General features: G+C 56.1%; 1 protein-coding gene across 1 annotated transcript; it reads left to right on the forward strand.

The window, feature by feature from the left end:
• Positions 1-4,961: 4,961 nt before the first annotated feature.
• On the forward strand, positions 4,962-13,938 carry TBX2 (T-box transcription factor 2). Its single transcript, XM_054394261.1, has 7 exons — positions 4,962-5,332; positions 5,993-6,260; positions 8,920-9,066; positions 10,271-10,347; positions 10,461-10,630; positions 11,963-12,576; positions 13,492-13,938. Exons 1-7 carry the CDS (start codon positions 4,968-4,970, stop codon positions 13,936-13,938), a joined length of 2,088 nt encoding a protein of 695 aa, XP_054250236.1. The 5' UTR covers positions 4,962-4,967.
• Positions 13,939-20,880: the final 6,942 nt, after the last annotated feature.

Genomic DNA, 20,880 nt, shown 5'->3' on the forward strand with positions numbered 1-20,880 from the left:
AAAGCGGCGCGGAAGTAACGAGGGCGAGATGCAGGCGGGGAGCAGAGGACGCGCACCCCTCTCGCTCAAAAAAAAAAAAAACAAAAACTGTGGGGCACGGAGGGGCCGCCCGGCCGGGCCGGGGGATCACTCAACCGCTCGCCCTGACAAAACAGGCTGGAATATGTGTTTATAAATTGTTCAAACTCTGGATAAACTTCAGCGGCATTTGTGTCTGCGGCTCTCCGCCTGTTGTTATTTTCCAGAAATCTGGATTACTGGAAATATTTTCTTTAAAGCTGGAGAGAAATCTAAACAGTCTGAGGGCGAGGGGAGCGAGGGGAAAGAGGATGGGGGTGAAACAGCCCGGGGGCTCCTCGCATTTCCCCTTGCCGGGCCGCGCTTGGACGGGGCGCGCAGCTCCTCAGGCGAGCAGCGGAAGGAGGGGGCTTGGAGGAGACGGGGCTGGTGTGGGGTCGAGCATCTCTGTCGTTTGCTGTCGGTAAAATGGAAATAATCAGGCTCCGGTGCCCGGTATATTCGGCGCAGCTGCCGCCGCGACCCCCCCTTCCACACCCCCCGCCTCCCGCCTCGACGGGCACCGGAGCTCTGGAGGAGGCGGGGGGGAGGCATTTTCCCGGGATCTCCCGGGGGTAAGGGGATTCCCATTCCGCCGAGGGGTGTGAGGAGAGATGCGGTGCTCCGGGGAAGGAAGGCGGATGAGAGCTGTCCCCGCCGCGGATAGGTGACAGCAAACGAGGGGAGAGTCATTACACAGGGGTTTATTTTCCTCTCCGGCTAGAGCGGGAGAAGCAGGGACGGTGAAGATGTCGGGGCTGCGGGGTTCCCCTCGCCCCTTCCCCTCCTGCCCCACGGCCCAGCTGAGGCGACGTGGGAAACTGGGGGGGGAGAAGCAGGGAGGGGGGGAAGCAGGGAGGTACCCTGGGACTGAAGGGGGCCGTCACCCATCGAGCCTCTTCTGTGAAGTGAAGGAGATGGGGCAGCGGGGGCTCGCACGCCGCACCTGCGGGTTCGCTCGGGACTGCACGGCCGGGGGTGTCAGATGTCCCAAGGTCTGTCTGGCCAGCTGTTCCCCGAGTAGCACTGAGGAGCCCAGCCCGAAAGCACCGTCCCCTTACCACCACAGTACGGCCTTTTCCCACCCCCGCTTGAGTCCCTCCGGTTCAAGAAGGTGAGAGCGGCCTCTCCTGACTGGCCCCCTCTCCAGGCACTCAGCAGTGTCCTTTTTGCATCAGGCAGGGGAGGGGATGCTCGACGACTGACCCTCGGCACAGGACCCTTTCGCCCACGGCCGGTACTCCCTACATCGCCCCGTCTGAGGGAAGCAGTGCCGGGGGCTCGGGGGCCACCGCAGCCCGGTGGAGCCAGAAGGAGGGGGAAGGCAGAGGCCCGACTGCTTGTGAGAATTGTTATTTTTCATCAATCACCCGCAATTTGTGTAAGTGCCCCGGACAGGACACCAGCCGTCCTGCTGGCTGGGGTCACGGAGACAACACAGCGACGGAGAAGAGCAAATTGCATTTGCTCACCAGCTCACAGATCCAAATTACGGCCCTCGCATGGCGCGGGGAAGGGAGCGAAAGGTCCATGTGACATGAGGGAAATATGAAGGACTTTGACAGGTCTTAAACGGCCTGGCGCCAAGGCCTAAGTCTACCGGCTAAAAATAGAAAAGGGATGATGAGTGGAGATGGGCAGAGATGAAAGGGGAAGAGCGAGCAGGGCTGTGCCGTCGAGCGGGTGGGGTGCAGGGACGGCCGGGGCAGAACAGGACAGTTCTGCTGGCCTGGCCTGAGAAAGATCCCTGACCTGGCCCGGGATGGATCCCTGACTTGGCTCAGGATGTATCACCAGGGAGAATTGGACCGCGCTTTCCCATTTCAGGGATTCTCTCCCTTCTCTGCAACAACGTGCGGGGGACACCTCTCATCCCCAATCCCCGGGGCAGGGCTGGCCACCGGGAGGGAGGCAAAAAACCCTCTCCAGGCCCACTGGTTCATCTCTCCCTGCCCCGTCCATGGGGGGATGGGGAGAACGGAGCGACGACGGGTTTCTCCTGAGCTGCCTTCCCCGTCCATGGACGCAAGTTCTTGGTTCGGGGCCATGCGCGTAGGGCCAGCGCCGCGGCTGGAGCTGCCCTGGACAGTGGGTACCCGGCTCTCTGTTAGCCCTCCACCCCCGGCATTCTCATCGGCTGGCGCCGCTACAGAGCGTCGGAAAGATGAAACGGCTCTGGATAGGTTTTATTCTTCAGATGGGGGAGTTTGAGATATTACAGAGGTGTGGTGGGAGGCGAGGCTCGAGGTCCAGGGTTCCTGGGTCGAAGGAGAGGCGACTTTTCCCTTTGTGGACCTGGCTGCTTCCAGGCCCCGATGGGCTGGATCCCTCATCTCCCGGAGGAGCGACCAGCGGGGTGTGTGCGGTAGAACCGCCCTCAGCTTGGGGCGATGCCGCGCCAGGGACAACGAAAAGCTCCGGGTTTGCTTGGTGAGGGGGAATTAAAAAAAAAAAAAAACACCAAACAAATAAATAAATAAATTCCCCATTTTTGCCAGAGCTGCCGTCAGCACTTTTCCGCAGCGCCGAGGAAGCAAAGTCCAAATCAGTTCTACGTTTCAGTCCCTGCTCCCCGTTCAATGGTCAGCGAGACCACCACCCCCACCCCCGGCCACGCTGACCGAGGCAGGCTCGTGGGGGCGACGCGCTGTGCCCGCCCCGTCGGGCGCGGTGACGGGGCCGGGCTGCGCGAAAAGAGGTGAACCTGCCGCGGGACACGAGCAGGTTTTGCACGCCCCTGAAAAGAGCCCGCGGCTGTGGTTTGGGCTCCGTGTGGAGCCGAGGGGCAGCGGGTGCAGATCCCCATCGGCAGGATTAACCGGGCCGGGAGGAGGGAGTGGCATAAAAAAAGGAGGTCTGGTGGAGAAGTGGCACTCAGGAGATCCCTCTCTGCCACCGCGAGGGTCCGTGGGCTCCGAGCTGCTGCGGCCACGTCTTCTGCGCATCCGCGGAGCGGGAGGCCCGGAGTGTGGGGAGTGGGGCAGGCTGAGGGTGTTGAGGAGGGGGCCAGCCCCTACTTTCCCCCCCTCGCCTCGTCCCGGCTGGCCGCAGCGCAGGCAGCGGGTGCAGGAGCCTTGGAAGGATGGCAGGGCGCTTTTTGAAGTTTTGGGGGTAAATATGAAGTGACAAGAGACGGGTCTTTATTGTGAGGGCTCAGCCGCCTGGCGCCAGGGCCCTCTTCAGCCACCGCGGCCCTCAGTTAATCAGCGCAGATCTCCAAACCGACCTCTCCGCGGGGACACCCACCGCGCCCGCCGCCCCCCCGGGCCCCGGCGCGGCGGGACCTGCCCTAATCCCTCTGCAAACAGCCCCAGCCTGTCCGTGTCGTCGTTCCCTCCCCCCCCACCCCGGCTTCCCCTTCCTCCTTATCTACCTTCCCCAACCCGGGTAAACAGCCCCTCCGACCGGGCACAAGCAACGCCAGCCCCCCCCCGGACCGCGCACCCGACGGCGGGGTCTGCACCTCCGCCATGGTCGCGGGGTTGGGACACCCCCTCCAGTCTTACCCCTGGTCGGGGCGGCTACCAGTAGTGCGGGGCGGGGGAAAAGGCCACGGCAGGGAGCGACTCACCCGGCCTGGAGGTTGCCGCTCGAGGCCTCACCGCCGGCCGCAGCTCTCCTCCGGGGCGCCCCGTCGGTGCTGCGCGGCGGGGCGCGGAGGGGCGGGCAGGGGCGCGCCCCACCTCGCTCTGGTCTCCAGGATCTGTCGTAAGACGGCAGCCGCCGAACTCCCCCCATCCTCTTCCCCCCCGCCTTCTCCCTCCCCTTCCCCGTACCCGCCGCCCCCGCAGAGACCGGCGGGGGCCCTTTGCCCACCCCCCCACCTCCGAGGCTCCAGTCCGGGCGGGCCTGGCCGCCTCTCTCCGCTCCACCGAGGTGGCTCCGCGCTGTCCCCGCACCGGCGGCGGCCGCGGCGCAGGCAGGGCTGACCCGGTATGCGGAAAGGAGCCGGGGGTGGGATTTCGAGCACTTTTCTCTGTCATTGGTTAATATTTTATTCTGTTGACATGTTTTCTTACTGCCGATGCTTCCGACACCTTCTTCTTTATTTTTTTCCTTTTTTTTTCTTCTTCTTCTTCCCTTATCCCTCCCTCCTCTCCCGCTCCCCCCTCTACCCCCCGCTACACCCCTCCCCGCGCCCTGGAGCTTTGGCCGGAGCTGTCAAAACCACGCCTATGCAGATCCACAATTGGTCTGAAACGCGTAAAATCAGCAATCAAGGGGGCTTGGCTCATTAGCGGGCGGATCAGAGCAGGAAGGACATGTGAGATAGTCACAGTTTTACAGAGATCAGGACAAGATCCAACCGTTTCCACTCCGGCTCCTTTAGCCATGAGCAGCCCTCACCCCAGAAGCGTCCGCGGAGCGCGCAGCCGGGCCGGGGAGCAGCCAGAACCCGCGGGGGTGTGAGGGCCCCGCCGCTCCGCGCCTTTCCGCGCAGCTCCGCGCAAGCCCGCGCCGGCTTTTGTTTCTATTTTAGTGTTGGGAAGGACTTTACCGGGAGGACTCTCTCCCTTCGCTCGCTCTCTCCCTTCGCTGCAACAACAACAACAACAGCAAAAAATAAGGACCTACTCTCCCCTCCGCAGACCGGGAGTCCCAGGAGCCGGGAACTGCCTCTTTTTAAAAAAAATTATTCTTTTTTTTTTTTTTTTTTTTTTTTTCCCCCAGATCTAGTTCCGCTGTTTTTCGGCTTTTTGTGTGTGTGTGTGTGCTTGCCTTTTTTTCTTTTTTTTTCTTTTTTTCTTTTTTTTTTTTGGTGTGTATTGTTGATTTTCCTTCTTCTTCCAGAGATTCGAGCGATTTTGCTGGAGAGAAAAAAAAAAATAATAAAACAACAAAACACACACATACATATATATCTTTATAAAGGGAATCCCTCTTTTTCTCCTGGATTTGTGGATGCACCGATGAGAGATCCAGCCTTCCCAGGGACTGCCATGGCTTACCACCCCTTCCACGCACCCCGGCCGGCTGACTTCCCCATGTCCGCTTTCCTCGCAGCCGCCCAACCTTCATTTTTCCCCGCTCTGGCTCTGCCTCCGGCGGCGCTGGCAAAGCCCATGCCAGACCCCGGGCTGGCCGGGGCGGCCGAGGCCGGGCTGCACGTTTCAGCCCTGGGACATCATCACCAAGCCGCCCATCTCCGTTCCCTTAAGAGCCTGGAACCCGAGGAAGAAGTCGAAGACGACCCCAAAGTCACGCTAGAAGCCAAAGAGCTTTGGGACCAGTTTCACAAGCTGGGCACCGAGATGGTGATCACCAAATCTGGGAGGTAAGAGCCGGTTCGGAGCAACCCCGCGGAGTCCGCCCCGCACCTGCGCGGCCGCGCAGCGCCCTCGCCCTGGTTTATCCCGTTTCCCCAGGGACTCCCCAAATCCGATGAATTAACACGGGGACTTTCGATCTTTGACATTTTTTCGGAGGTATTTACCCCACCTCCTCCGACCTTCCTCTACACCCCCCAATTATTACTTTTCCGAGCGCAATCCTAAATTAAATTTGTGCGCGCTAAATGAGCGCCCGTAATCCCCCGCTGCATCTTGTTTACACCGCTTTCTTCTCTCCTGCTAAAACTTTCCCCACGGCCGGGGTCGTCCCCGGCCCTGCTCGTGTCCCCGGCTCCAGAGGAGGGCAAGGGAATGGGGTGAAAAATGCAGAATGTTTTTTTTTTTTTCACCCCTTATTTCAAGAATTATCGAACTTTTCCCCTGCTTTCTGCCCACGACCTGTGCAGTAGACAGGATGTGGGAAGCAGCAGGACGTGAAAAAGGCTGGAAATCCTCCACCAAGCTGAACTAGGAGATGGTGGTGGTTTGGAACAGCAGCCGGGACCGGGGGGGTGTGGGGCGGCTCGGCGGGGCAGCGGCCGTCGGGGGATCGGTGGTGGGAGGTAGGGCACAGCCCTGTACCGGCTTTTGGGTCTGTCCTGCAGGAGGATGTTCCCCCCGTTCAAGGTGCGGGTGAGCGGTCTGGACAAGAAGGCCAAGTACATTTTGCTGATGGATATAGTGGCGGCTGACGATTGCCGGTACAAGTTCCACAATTCCCGCTGGATGGTCGCCGGCAAGGCCGACCCCGAGATGCCCAAGCGCATGTATATCCACCCGGACAGCCCAGCCACCGGCGAGCAGTGGATGGCTAAACCTGTTGCCTTTCACAAGCTCAAGCTCACCAACAACATCTCGGACAAACACGGCTTTGTAAGTGCGGCTGCGGGGCACAGAGGAGAATTCCCGAGCAGGGACCCCCCCCCAGACAACGAGCAGGGAGCCCCCGGAGCAAGCGACGGGATTGCTCGGTTACCGGGGACTGCCTGCTCCTGCTCTGCCCGGGATTTGAACTGCCTCTCTACTGGGCAGGAGCATCCACAGGGGCCGTGCTGGACGGCAGGGCCTTGCAGGGCCCTGTGGTGGCTTTGCAGACCACCTTGCCCCACGATCCCTACTGCTGCCAGGCTCCGATAGGCAGGTTCCCGCTGTCCTGGGGACGGTTTTCCCCGGGGAAAACGGGAGGTTTGGGCCGCAGGCAGCCCCAGGGTCCTCTCGACTCCCTCATTCACGATTCTTCCGGCCTCTGCGGCCTGTCCTGCCGCCTCTCCCTGTTCTTCGGGGGCTCTGCGAGAAGCGGGATTTGGGAAGGAGTACGTGGATGTGCGGGGTCAAGGATGTGCCGCGGGATGCAGCGAAGGTAGCCCCGATGGGGCGGCGGCCGGGCAGGTGCAGCCCGAGTTGTCTCTGTCGGGCCGAGTCGAGCCGGGCCGGGCCGTGCTGTGCTGGGGGAAAAGGTGCTGCGGAGGAAGCGGCACCTGCGTTGGATTTCCGTGGTCAGAGATCATTGTCAGCTGCGTCTCCGCACCCGGCAGCTCCTGAAAGCCTTTATTTCTTTCCCTATTGATCAATATCTGCATCACCTTGAAGGAGGTAAAACCAAAACAAACCTCAAAAATAAAGCCAAAAAGCTAACAACGAAAGAAACCAAAAATAAAAGTAACCACCTCCCAATCCCCTCAAAACTCCTAAGAATAAAGGGAAAAAAACCCAAACAAACAAACAAAAGACTAACAATCCAAGCAAGGAAAGAAAAAGATAAGAAAAAGAGAGGAAGGCGGCAAGAAAGTAAAGCGTATTGGCAATTTGCAGCAATCAGGGTCAAACTTAGAGAGGAGGGTGATCCTTCGTGAATGCATGGATTGGGGGCGTGGGGGGCAGGAGGGGAATAAAATCCCCCAGAGCAGAAGGCAGCTGCCTCTAGCCTCTGGACAATTATTTAGGGCGATAAAGCAAAACTTGATGGTCCATCTTCAGTGCTGTGGCAAGGATCAGGGACAGCCCCGCACTCTGGGGCTGCGGGACACGGTGCTCAGGTGGGACAGGAGTGGCTCAGCTCTTCCCCACCCAACTTTTCTCTCACTTTTTATTACTATTTTAATTTTACGGCCAAGAACAGCGTCTTTGTTAAATAATACATTGCAAAGTTATTTATAGACAGCAAGGTAAATCGATAGAGAGGGAGGCTGAAAAAAACAGCGTTTTTGTGACACTGGAGAAAAACTAGTTGGATAAAGCGGGTTTTTAACGGTTCGCTTCCTTCAATTAAAGATTTCTGTCGTTGTCCAAAATCCGGACAGTGTTAAATCTGGGAGATGAGGGTTTAGCCAGTGCCCATCTGCTCAGAGAGGGATGATTTTATTTTTTTTTTTTTTAAGGGAACGCAGATTTGCACGCCTGAATGAAAATTTTTTGCACTATTTTCATGATAAATCCTGTCTAGAGGATATCAATATAATAGCGATCTGACAGCTCATCAGCAGGTGATTATTGCTGGGGCTAGGAAAAAAGGGGGGATTTTTTTTTTATTATTGCCTTTTAAAACGAAATGAAGTGATAATTATTTAGCCATTTGCCCGACGTTATTCGGCAATAATTACTCAAGTTTTCGCCGTTCCCCTTACAAATTCCGGGTGGTGAATACTGCATTTCAGCCCGACCACAGCAGGTTGGGGAATTATTTAATCGCTATCGGGCAGGAAAACGTTGTCGGTGCAGGCAGAGTGGGACAGGGGATCGGAGCGACCTTCGGGGCTCTGCTCGGGGGTTCCTCTCTGCTTCCAAAAATCCTCAGCAAAATCGCGTGAATTCGGGTTGGGATTTTTGTTTTGTTTTCTAAGAGGAGGACAAAAACAGAGAGGAAAAGGGTAGAAGACGGCTTTAAGTGTTGGCGAGGCTTTCAGACACCTGGTTGGGGAGAAAAAAAAAATGTCTGTTTCTTCTGCAGCGTTGCTCTGAGACATAAATTTAACATGGCTCATGGTGAAACGCTGCTTTTAGGTCACAGGAGCTGGCATGGATAAGTGGCTGTGGTCCCTGACACTAACCCAGAGGCTTTCTTAACATTATTATTTTTTTTTCGTGGTAGTGAGGCAGAGATTTTTGTGTCTAAAAAAAAAAAAAAAGACGAAAATGTGAAAAGCTGTGTGGAAAAGTCGCTTGGCATTGGCGGGGTCGTAATAAATCGGGGAGATCTTTTTTTGCTGCTTTATTGCCATGCTTAACACCCGCCCCGATGCTGCTGTGCCTGCCTTCCCCTGACCTCCTTATTCGGGGGCAGATCATGCAATGGCATAAGCAAAAAAAAAAAAAAAAAAAAAAAAAAAAAAACAACAACAAAAAATAAGAAATCTCCCTCTTTGGCATCCACTAACATTCCTTTCTCATGCTGAATTTGTAGGGTTTTGCGTTGTTTTCGGGAGAAAAGGGTGTTTTTTTTATTTTATTTTTTTTAAGGTGGTAGCTAGATGTATGTGTAGCATGGACCATGAGGCTGATGGCAGCCACACGCTGTTCTCTCTCGCCCACCCAGACCATCCTGAACTCCATGCACAAGTACCAGCCCAGGTTCCACATAGTCCGGGCCAACGACATCCTCAAGCTGCCCTACAGCACCTTCCGCACCTACGTGTTCCCCGAGACTGACTTCATCGCTGTCACTGCTTACCAGAATGACAAGGTATGGCGGAGCAGCCCCTGGCCCCTCTGTGCACTCCTGTCTTCTTCCCTGTTGGTGTCCCTCCCCTCGTTCCCTGCTCTCACCCCTCTCCAATCCCTTACCCCCTAGGATTCATTTGTTCATGGGCGTGGGGATATTTTTGGGGAGAGTGGCTGGAAAGCAGCAAGAGGAGAAAGGTTAAAGCCCTCAAAGCAGGAGGCACCTTCCTTTGTTACTGAATATTATTGAATTATTATTCTTATTGGCATTGCTAATGCTATTGCCTTGCTACTATTACTATTATTACTATTGATAATCCCTCCTGGACTTTGTTGCACCTTTCCTGGGCTTCAGGAGTCCTTGCTGCAGGCCCTGTGGCCCTGGGCAGCCTCATGGAGAAGGTGCCCTGGGCTCAGGAGGAGCCAAAAAAATAGAGCCAGATAAGCTAATTTTAGTTGCTTTCGTGATTTAGCAAGTGTCACCCTGTGAGGACCAGAGCTAGGAGAGCTTGGTGGGGAGGGAAAAGCCTCTGCCAGCCCCCTCCAAGGATTGTGTGTGTGTTTTTACCCAAAAGCTGACCCCCCCACCTTCACTCCTGGCTGCTGATGCTAATTGACAGCTCTGTCTGAGGGTCCTAGTGGGCTTGTTTCCCTCGTAAAGTTTATGACGAAGAGTCACAATCGATTAAAGAGCAGTTTGCCTGCTCACCCTGTGCAAGCTGCGTGGGGCAGCGGTGGCCCGTGGGTCCCGTCGGGCGGCAGTGACCGGGGGGGATGCTCCGGCCCCCGGCACAGCCGGGAGGGGGGTTGCAGCGGGGCCGGGCAGTAGGACCTTTTTCCAGAGCCCCTCTCGGGGCCGTATTTCAGAGTCATGCATTATTGAACGCCCTAATGTCGCCGGCCCCAGAAGCCCGTGGCGGGGAGGGGATAAGAATAGCTTTTAACCAGCGCCGGGCGGCTCAGTCGCCATCTTCCCTCCGGGGGGCCGTGAAAAATAACTTCCTATCATTAAGACTCTATTAATAATTCAAGCCCAAACCTCAGCATCGTTTTTAATAAAGCATGTGGTGTGTTAAAGCGGGGCCGAGCCACGTTTCGCAGCCTGCGCAGCGCAGCCCGGGCTCCCCGACGGCGGCGGCGGGAAGCGGGGGGGAACAACACGGGACATGGGCACACGGGCAGGGTTTCACGCTGCCTCCTTTCTTCATTTCCTTCCCTTGCCGCAGATCACCCAGCTGAAAATCGATAACAACCCTTTCGCCAAGGGCTTTCGGGACACTGGCAATGGCCGGCGGGAGAAGAGGTAAGGGGTGTCCCCAGTGCGTCCCCCGTTCCGCCCCTGCTTAGCCACAGAGCCACAGCTCTGCACCCGCGGAGGGCCGGGCATTGCCTCACGCTACCCCTCTCGTCCCCTAGGAAGCAGCTCTCGCTGCCGTCGCTGCGGATGTACGAGGAGCCCTGCAAACCCGACCGTGACGGCGGAGAGTCGGACGCCTCCTCTTGTGAGCCCTCAGCCGTGCGCGACACCCTCCACTCACCCGTGGGCACCCTCCCTAGCCCCCTGCGCCTCAAGGGCAGCAGCAGAGGTAAATGAAGAGTACACTTCCCAAATTTCAGGTTTCTGCTACTTCGGGGCCAGTGGGAGATGATTACTTGGGGAGACAGAGTCAAACCACCCAGGGAGAAATGAAGGGGGTGGGCACGAAGAAGCCCAAGGATTGAAGGGACAAATAGAGAGCAAATGTAAATGGTGTTCAGGGTTTGCAGTGCTTTCCTGTTTATGTATTATTGTAAACAAGAAGAAATGGCAAGGCAGCCTGTGTGCAAGATGCATTTGCCTGGCTCCTCGCTGGTGTGTGCCCTGCCTTTCATTGCTAGCTCACACTGCCCTGGGAAAAAAAAATAACAAAACAAAGCAAAATTAATAAATTTTAAAGCGGGGGGGGGGGGGGTGGGGGTGGGGTGTGTGCAGAAAAATATTGTGACTCCAGGACTTCAAGCTAGTAAATTAAAATAAACCAGCAGTTCCCACATTGCAATTTTTAGATGCTGGGTTTTGTCTTGCCACACTATCAATCTGTTCTTTAAACTTTCCACCAGTCTGATTCCCTGCAAACCTTCATCAAAACCCTTCATCAAAACTACAAGCCCCCCTCTCCTTCTTCCCCGGGTTGGTGGGAGGGTTTATTACACCCCTCTCCTCTTTCAAAGGCTTCCCTGAATATTTGCCCCAGTCTGCAGAGCTTCACCTAACCCGCACCAAAATGTTTTTTGTTTGTTTTCTTTTTTTTTTTTTTTTCGTTTAGAGGGAGCTGGTGGGGCAGAGGCTGTGGTACCCTCACCATCCTTTCACCTCTCATACTCTCCTCTGAGAGCTCGGTGGGGTTTGGTTTGTTGGGGGTTTTTTTTGTGGTTTTTGTTTTGTTTTGTTTTAATTAAATCCCCTTTTAGGAAAGATGGTACCATACTTCTTGCCTTAAAACTGCCTCTTTAACCTGCCTCAACCTGCACATTTGGAATAAATCCACAGCATGCTCTTGATCAGCTCCATGTAATTAAATATATACAGGACCATTTCCTCCAGCGCTGTCCACCCACCCACGCTCTTTGTCCCCTGCTCCACAGCCCACTGTGAGTTTGCAGCTAACAAGAGGAGCAATGCTGTAATAGATTTTTTTGGTCCTCCATCAAACATATTTTTCCTGTTTGGCGGAGCGACAGGGCTGCTGCTGTTAATCCCCTCTCCCCAGAGCGACTGTGGTGCGAGGGCCCATTTCTGCCCCCGAAGTGAGTTTCTCCCATTAATAACAATCAGGATGTTGCCGCTGCAGTCTCTCCCTGATGCCAGGGCTCTAACCCACTCCTTGCCTCCCCTGGGTGCTTCTGCTCTGACCTTCTGCCCCTCCATTCCCTTGCAGAGGAGAAGCCAGGGCCCGACAGCGATGCTGAGGTGGAGAAGGTGCCTGAGGAGCGGCCGGTGGCAGTGGCCAGCCCTGGTGGGGAGGACATGACGCCCCACAGCAGCCCCCGGCGCCCAGAGGAGAGGAGCAAGGACAGACACAGCCCAGAGAAAGTCAAGGACAGTGTGTCCCCCCGGGAGGGGCCTGGGGAAGGCCTGTTTGGCACACGGGGCCTGGAGAAGGACAAAGTGGAAGGACGGAGGAAAGAGCAGGACTCTGGCAAGAAGGACACAGAGGGCAGCGGGCTGGGCAAGGAAGCCTTTGCACCGCTGATGGTGCACACGGACAGCCCCCCTCACCTGAGCGCTGGGCACCTGCAGAGCCTGGCACTCTCTGGCCTCCATGGGCAGCAGTTCTTCAGCCCTCTGGGTGCCGGGCAGCCCCTCTTCATCCACCCGGGACAGTTCGCCATGGCCCCTGGCGCCTTCTCTGCCATGGGCATGGGACACTTGCTGGCCTCGGTGACTGGTGGGGGCAGCCTGGAGAATGGAGCCCTCTCTTCTGCACCAGGTGCAGCAGGGACAGCTGCCCCCTTCCCTTTCCACCTCTCCCAGCACATGTTGGCCTCTCAGGTAAGCCCCAACTCTCACTCCACATCTCCACCCCTGCTGTCCTGCCAGACCCTGGGTTTTCCACTCTATGTCCTTCCCCAAAGCTCTCTGAATGAGCAGAGTGCTTCAGGGGCACAGGACAGGCCCAGCTGGCATCACCCGCAGTGTCAGAACACACAGGGTGGCCCCAGTAGAGCTCTTGCACGGTGAGGAAGTGTCAGGCTCTCCCATATGCCTTACAGCATGTGGGGACAAGGAGGTGACATTCCTCTTGACCCCTGATGTGCTGCCTGGTGAGGCACAGGTAGGATGTGGGGGGCATTTTGAATGCTGGCCTCAGGGCTGATTTGAGGAGGAATCTTGATTTGTGTGCAGCTGATATGGATCCCCCATAGGCAGAGTCAGGAGCTGTGGCCCTGCCTGACCTGACTGTTCCCACCCAGCAGCCCCCCTCATTCCCCTACTAGCCCCAAAATGGCCCCCATAACTCCTGCCCTTGTGTTGCCTTTCCCAGCCCCTATGATGAACCTCATCAAGATGTCTTTGAACTCCCCTAATTTATTGATCCTACTTAGCAATGTGTTTTAACGTGGTTAAAGGTCTGTGATGCTGCACAGACAGGGGTGTGCAGCACACATGAGCAGAGGCAGGGCACAGCCCCGTAGCACTGTGCCTCTGGGCAGATCCCAGCAAGGGCTTTGTACCCAGTGATACCAGTCTGGGTAGATGCAGGGTACATGGGGCTCCCCAGTTGTACTCCCTCCCTCAGCCTATCCCACAGGCATATCCCCATGTGGTGTTTTTAGGATGACACCAGGGTGTCAGAGTTTTGTCTTGGCTTTCTTGGGGGAACACAGCTTGGGGGGCAGGTGGGAAGGAGGATGCAGCAGAGCACTGGCACAGCTCTCACTCTCCTCTCTTTCTCTCTCTCCACAGGGAATCCCGATGCCCACCTTCGGCGGACTCTTCCCCTACCCCTACACCTATATGGCGGCAGCAGCAGCGGCTGCCTCAGCCATGCCAGCCACCAGTGCAGCAGCAGCAGGGCCACTCTCCCGCAACCCCTTCCTGAGCAGCAGCCGTCCCCGTCTGCGCTTCAGCCCCTACCAGCTCCCAGTCACCATCCCACCCAGCACCAACCTGCTGACCACAGGCCTGCCGACCAGCCTCAACACCGGCTCTGAGGGCTCCAAGGCTGGCAGTAGCCGGGAATCCAGCCCCCTCCCCGAGGTGCCCTTGCATAAGGGGAGCAGCCAGCGTCCTGCCGCATCCCCAAAAGGCTCCCTGAAGGAGTCCCTCAACGAACTGCAGAACATCCAGAGACTGGTGAGCGGGCTGGAGAGCCAGCGGGAGCTGTCACCAGGCAGGGAGTCCCCCAAGTGACGGAGGGGCCGGGCAGCGAGCCCTCCCGGCGGGGCGAGAAGCACTGGTATTTTGTACAGCACAGTATAAATATTTATTGAGGAGCAAGGGGTGGGTGTGGACGGGGAGCTGGGGGGCTGGAGCAGAGGGATGGAGCCCTTCTGGACCTGTCGCCCCAGAGCCAGGAGTGAGAGGTAGTAGCGCAGGGCTTGCCCACCCCCCTCAGCTGCAGAGCTGGGAGTAGGTCCCTCCCAATTCCAGCGCAGCGGCCGAGTCCCCCTGGCCCCTCTGCTCCCTCGCTCCAGGTAGTGGGCAGCTTTAGGAGGGGGACACTGGGCAGCTCTGGAGAGAGGGGGTCAGAGAGATGGCAAGGAGAGACCTGATGGGCAGGGCAGCCCCAATTCCCCTAGCCCCAACCCCGGGGAGGTGAGCGGGGCCAAAACCTCATTTGTGCAAGGGATGGGAGGGGAGGGGGGGGAGAAAAAATAATTATCAAAGGAAAAAAGATGAAAAGAGAAAAAGAAACAAGAAATGAAACACAGGAATAAAACGGCCTCGGCAGCTGCCGCTGCACAGAGCTGGTACGGCGGGGGGAGCCCCGTGGGTACCTGGGCAGATATTTATGAAATAAATGGTAATTTGTGTAAATAAGCTATTAAGGATCCCAGAATATGCAAATTGGTATTAATTTATTCAGAGTTGTACATTGGTGTGTACATAATATTTAGAGTTTAACTCATTGCATTTAAGATTTTTTGTTTGGGTTTTTTTGTTTGTTTTGTTTTTTGTTTTTTGGGTTTTTTTTTCATTTTACATGAACATATATATTGTAAATGAAAACTATTTAGCTCTTTGTGATTGAAGGAGAAATTGGTTTCTTTAACTGTGTTTTAAAATATTGTTTATCCCGCCTGTTCTCTAGGACAATCATGTGCCACCAAAACAATTTTTGGAGTCATTGAAAGTAAGAATTTCACTCATTCAACAGATTTTTTTTTTTTTTGCAAGGAAATATAAACCAAAACAAATACAAAACATAAATAAAATATCTCTACAGTGCGGGGTATAGAGAATGCAGGAATAAACCTCAGGTTTTTATTTTTCACTCCAGAACAATAAAAAAGAAAAAAAAAACAACAACAAAAAAAGAAATATAATAAATTTAAATATCACAGGACTGTGCTCTATATTTGTTTTAAAATAATAATAATTAAACAAAGAGAGAGACATGATTTGCAACGTGCTGGTTACTCGGGTATCTGTTTGTTCAGTTTTGATGAATTCTCACATCTTTCAATAAAAAAAAAATACCTACTCGGAGAACTCCTGCTGGCTTCCGCCTCTTTCATTCCCGCTGCCGCACTGCCCCGTTGGGGCCGCCTCTCCTTCGCAGGTGCGCATCCCCCTCTCCGGCTCGCGGAGAGTGCGCGGTCGGGTGTCTGGTTTGACGGGGAAAGATCAAAAAGTCCCGAGATGCGTGGCCACCCGCCCCGCGAAGCGTTTCGCGGGGTTCCCGTGCTCCACCGACTCTGCTCGTCTGGGGGGGGTTCTGCCTTCAGAGGCCTTCGCCGGCCTCTCAAACCACCCCTTCGACCCCAGTGACACAAGGCAGGTGCGCGGGGTGGGGCGCAGAGATGTCCGCAGGCGCGCAGGGGGATGTCCCGGGGAAGGGTGGGATCTTCCACAGGTGCGGGTCTATCCGCACCGTCCTGAGGGAGTTGCAGAACAGCCCCAGGGGTGCACGTCCGTACCGGCGGGGACAGTAAACTCTCAGGTACACGGGTCCCGGAGGGGATGGGGGTGCGCTGCTCACACTGGCACTCGGGGCACAGTCGGGGATGGGGTGAGCCGAGACTGCCGGGACCGTTCCGCCACGCTACGGGGATGCGCACTAGTACGGACAGGGACAGAACACACTCAAGTACGGCGGAGATTGAGGTACACTGCTCACACCTGCACCGGAGATGAAGGAGTGATCAGTACCGTCGGGGATGGGGCTTCCTGGGGGCGCGGGTTGTGGGTCCCCCGTATCTCCCCCATCCCCAGGGCTGGAGCCGCTCGGGGCGTTGCGGGGCGCGGCGGAGGAGGACGCAAAGAGTCCTTTTCCTCACCAATTACCCTTCACCCGTGCCGGGTCTGATTTACGAGCCCAGTTGTGGAGCAGGGTCGGGGGTGCGGCCCCCTTGGGCACAGTGACGGAGCACCGGGCGCAAGGCGCCCTCTGCTGGTGTCGCCGCGCACCTGCCGCCGCCCAGCCCCGACGGGGCGGGTCATGAGAGATTGACGCTCCTCCTCGGGCTCCCCCGAACCACCCTCCCCACGGCACTACCGGGCGGGGGCTACAGGCAGGGAAGGGGCTGCGGACCTTTCCCCCATCCCATCCTGTTGATGGGATCTGAGACCCGGGTTCCCCAACGGCGGGAAAGTTGCTGCTGGGCCTCACCACGGGGAGCAGTGCTGTTTCCGGCGGAGGAGGGGACCGGCAGGGTAGGAACAGCATAAGCAGGAGGAGGGAAATGTAGTTACTAAAATTAGGCAGGCAGGATTATTTCGGAATAAACATCACTCAGGGTGAGCAACAATTTAATGGGCTCTATTTTTAGCCAGTGGGGCACAGTGTGTGCTGGGAGAGCACTCCCCTCAGCCTGGGTTTAGGCTAAACTGGCTGGGGTAAACAGAGCAGGGAGAAGGTGATGATGCTGCTGGAGGAGTCTCATGCCAGGTACTGCCATACTGGTGGGTCGGGGACAGCCATGCCATCAAACCTAGTCTGAGGGACAGTAAATGTTTAAATATCACTTCCTCCTTGGGCACTAGGTGCTGATGCTGGTGGGGAATCCCAGCCTGTCCACTGAGCCCCTCACTGGGAAGGGAAAAGTGTTCCCAGCAGACTGGGTTCAGTTTTGGTCCTTCAGTACATAAAAGACATTGAGATGCTGGAGTGGGTCTGGAGAAGAGCAGTGAAGCTGGTGAAGGGTCTAGAACACAAGGTCTTGCGAGGTGTGGCTGCAGGTACTGGGGTTGTTCAGCCTGGAAAAAAGGAGGCTGAGGGGAGACCCTCTTGGGTCTCTACAACTCCCTGAAAGGAGGTTGGAGCCATATGGGGATCAGTCTCTTCTCCCAAGGAACAAGTGACAGGATGAGAAAATTGTACCAGGTGAGGCTTATATTGATGACTAGAAGAAATTTCTTCTCTAAAAGAATTGTCAAGTCCTGGAACAGGCTGCCCAGGGCAGTGGTAGAGTCAATATCTCTGAAGATACCTAAAAGCTGCATAGATGTGATGCTGAGGGACATGGTTTAGTGGTGACCTGGCAGAGCTGGCTTAATGGTTGGACTCTGATCTTAAAGGTCTTTTCCAACCAACATGACTCTATGATTCTATGATGGTGACCCCAAGGGACAGTGCCCAAAGGCAGCGAGCAGGGCCTGGCTTCCCCAGCGAGGGGCTATGGGCATCAGGGCATTTCAGCAGGAGCTGAGCTGCTCTGCAGTCAAACCCAGGCTCTGAGAAACCCTGTTCAACCAGCTTGACCAGCAGCTACCCATTAGTCATGCACTGGGCTGGGATTCCTTTCCTCCATTATTAAGAGGTGCTGGGAGGCCCTGTTTGGGCAAAGATCCTTCCATGGCTCTGCTGCTCTACACCCTGAATGCCCTTGATGAAACCTGTCTTGTCCATGCCATGTGCTGTGGTCCCCATCAAGTCACAAAAATGAGGTGCTGGGTGCTCTGGTGGCCTCCATGCTGGTGTTTAACCTTCCCCAAGCATGTTGGGTCACTGGTGTGTAGCAGAAGGGATGAAGGAGGCGGTAGCACCTCAGTGGATACACTCAAGGCTTAAATGCTGGGGAGGGTGAGGAAATACTGCTTCATGTCACTGCTATGGGGGGGTTGTAGGAGTTGATCTCTGCACACACCAGAGGTCAGGCAGCACCCCAAAATGATTTATGGGGCTACTGCTACTAGTCCCTGGAAGGTCAGTAGGTTGCTGGGGGGCTGTTGGGGCCTCCTTTCCTCTCCCACACCCTTAGTGGGGAAGGGGGCCTGAACTCCAACGCCGAGTACCGCTTGTTTCTGCAGCAGCCTGCTTGGGTGAGCCCTCCACATCCCTTGTATGCCCGTGGGCATTTTTCCCGGGGGAAACTCCGGAGCCTGGGTTCCTTCTCCCGGCACCAGAACCCCAAAGGTTTCTTTGTCTACCTTCCCCAGCCGGTTCTGGCCGTTAACACCGCAAGGGGTCAGTCCTTGCCCCGGCTGTGGGAAGGAAGAAGGAGCAGTCCAGGCTGTTCCCAGAGCTTCTTTGATCTGTACGTGTGTCAGAGGAGTTAAAAACGTTATCCGGGGAAAAAGCAGCTGATCCAAAGCTGGTGTTTAGCCGCAGGCACCTCTCGCTCTGGCTTTGCCCTGGGGCAGGGTGGGAAAGTGGAAAGGAGACATTCAGTTTATTCCTGTTTATGACACTGAGGGAGAACTGGACCCATCGCCCCGCCCGGACCCTTTCCCAGGCCATTGCCGGAGCCGCTCCGGGAAGGGAGGAGAAGCGACCGCACCCCAGTGGGTCCCTGCTTGGGACATCCAACGGGCCGGGCCGGAAGACCCCGGGGGGTACCGATCTGTACCCCTCCATTGCTCTCCTCCTGCAGCCAAACGGCCCGCAGAAGGGCGCAGGACCACGCAGCACCACTTTGCTCGGGGATGGCAGGAAAATAGAACCACCCGGGGTTTACCTTCCCGGGGGTGCTGCCGAGATCGGCTCTGAAATGTCCCCACCGGGCCCGCCGCTGCCCCGAGATCGGCCGCCAGGTGGCACAGTTGTGCCGCGCCGAGGGGCCGGTTCCGGGGGGGCGGCCGGTAATGGGGGTCCTCGGGAGAGTTTCTCGGGGCGTGGTGGCCGGTAACGGGGTTCCCTGATGGGACAGCCCAGGGACGTGTCAGCTGGTAGCAGGACTTCCCTGGCGGGGTGCTGCCTGCAGTGGGGCTCCTCAGAGGGTTCCTCGGGTGGGTGGCCCCGGAGGTGGTGACCGGTAATGGAGATTCTCGAAGGGTTACTCAGGTGGGCAGCTCTGCAAGCTGGCAGCTGTTAACAGGTGTCCTTCAAGGGTTCCGCTGGGGTGGCAGCCAGTGATAGGGCTCCTAGAGGGATTCCCCTGGAGTGGTGGCTGGTGACAGGGCTCCTCGAGGGGTTTGTGACACCAGCAGTGATCCCAGGGGTTTGGTGTCCCACAGACTGCAGGGAAGGGGGTGTCAGTGACAGCAGCCCCCTCGCTCCTCTCTGTTGTACCCAGACTCCTGTCCATCTGTTCCCTGCTGTCACATCCGGGGCCCTGACACCTGCACCACCATGATGCACCTTGCTGAGGGTCCTTGTGTGGGTATGTTTGCTTTTTCTGTAGATGTGTCCCATGTGCACACATGTGAGCAGCTCTCCCTCAGGTCAGTAAGGGCCTGGTGCCATTCTCCAGCTTTGTGGGGTCTGCCAAAAATGTGCACATTACACCAGTAGACTCCCCCTCAGAATACAGGGAACGCTTGCTCCGAGATGCTTAAGCACAAAGAAGCAGCCAGAAGCTGTGGTGGTTTGTCTCCTGCGTGCTGGGTTTTGTATTGCCTGGAGTATTAACAGATGAAATCACGCGAGGAAGGCTGCTGCTTTCCCTCAGCAAGCTGGCCTGGCTGTAACCAGTGACATAAGCACAGGTACATCTGTCCTTTGCCTCCATTGATTTCTGGAAATGGTCCTTGCCTTCAGCCTTGGGCCTGGCACGCTCAGTAATTCTTTAGAAATAAGATCTAATTAAAATGAGACAGTGCTGTCGAGGGACTACCTAATTGTCTTTGCAAAATGACCTCGTGGAGATCTTGGCTGGGTTCCCAGCAGAAAGGTGTTGTCAGTGCAAAATCCTGTGCAGTTGGGGAGAATCAGTTAAAGACTTTTGGGAAATAATTCCCCACACTGGGAAATAATGAGCTGGTGGAGAGGTTGCAGTGCTGTTTTCCCTGCTCTCCTCCTGCTTGAGAGCTGTCCTTCCCACCCAGGACATGGCAGGGCTCAGGGACACCCTCAAAGTGGCTTTCAATGAGACAAATCAAACATAACGAGGTTCAACCAAGGTAACTTACCAACAGGTGTCCCCATTTTTTCCTCTACTCCCTCATGTGCCCATGCCAGCATGAAGGGAAGATGGTTTGGGCACTGAAGTATCAGAAGTGTCTGGGATGTCTGGGTGATGGGTATGGCCACGCAGCTGGTCCTGAGCTTGCTCTGTCCTGCACCCACTCTCCCTGCTCATACTGGAGGTCCCTCCTGGGCACCCACTGGTGTTCAGTGATGTGAGGAGAGCGTGTCACCATCTCTCATGGATCCCTTATTTCTGCAGAGCCCTCATCCCTGCGATGGTTTTTGGGACAAGAGCTCTGCTGGTCTCAGAGAGCAGGAAAGTTTGCCTCCACGAGAGGGAGCACTTGCAGGGATTTTTATCGCAGCTGGACTCTTGGGGTTTGTTGTTTTTGTTTGGTTGGTTGTTTTTTTTTTCACAGTTCCTGTTTTCATGCAGAGCATCCCTCTGGGTCAGGACCAACCTCAGGCTGACAGACCAGAAAGCCAGAACCTTTTGCCTGCCTGAAGTGCCCATTTTCCCGGGATGGGGGGAGAGCTGGGCAGAATCTGAGCTTTCTTGTGGTAATTGTGATGCTGCCAAGAAGCCATGTACTGCACTGTGGTGATATGAGGAGAAATCCTGCTCTTTCCCTGTGTGGGTGGCAGGGTCCTGTCCCTGTCCCTGCCGTGGGAATGGGAGAATGTTTTCCTCCTCTTGGCCCATTCACTGAAGAGAGGAAGAAGTCCTTCTTACTGGGGTGGCCGGTGAGTGTTGTGACTGATCTTGGTCAAGAGGCTGTCCTGGCTGTGAGAGGGATGTGGAGCTAGCCCCACACTGTGGGCAGCAAGGATGGGGAGCACTG

Source organism: Indicator indicator, chromosome 30 (genome assembly GCF_027791375.1).
Source record: "Indicator indicator isolate 239-I01 chromosome 30, UM_Iind_1.1, whole genome shotgun sequence".
Taxonomy (NCBI): Eukaryota; Metazoa; Chordata; class Aves; order Piciformes; family Indicatoridae; genus Indicator; species Indicator indicator.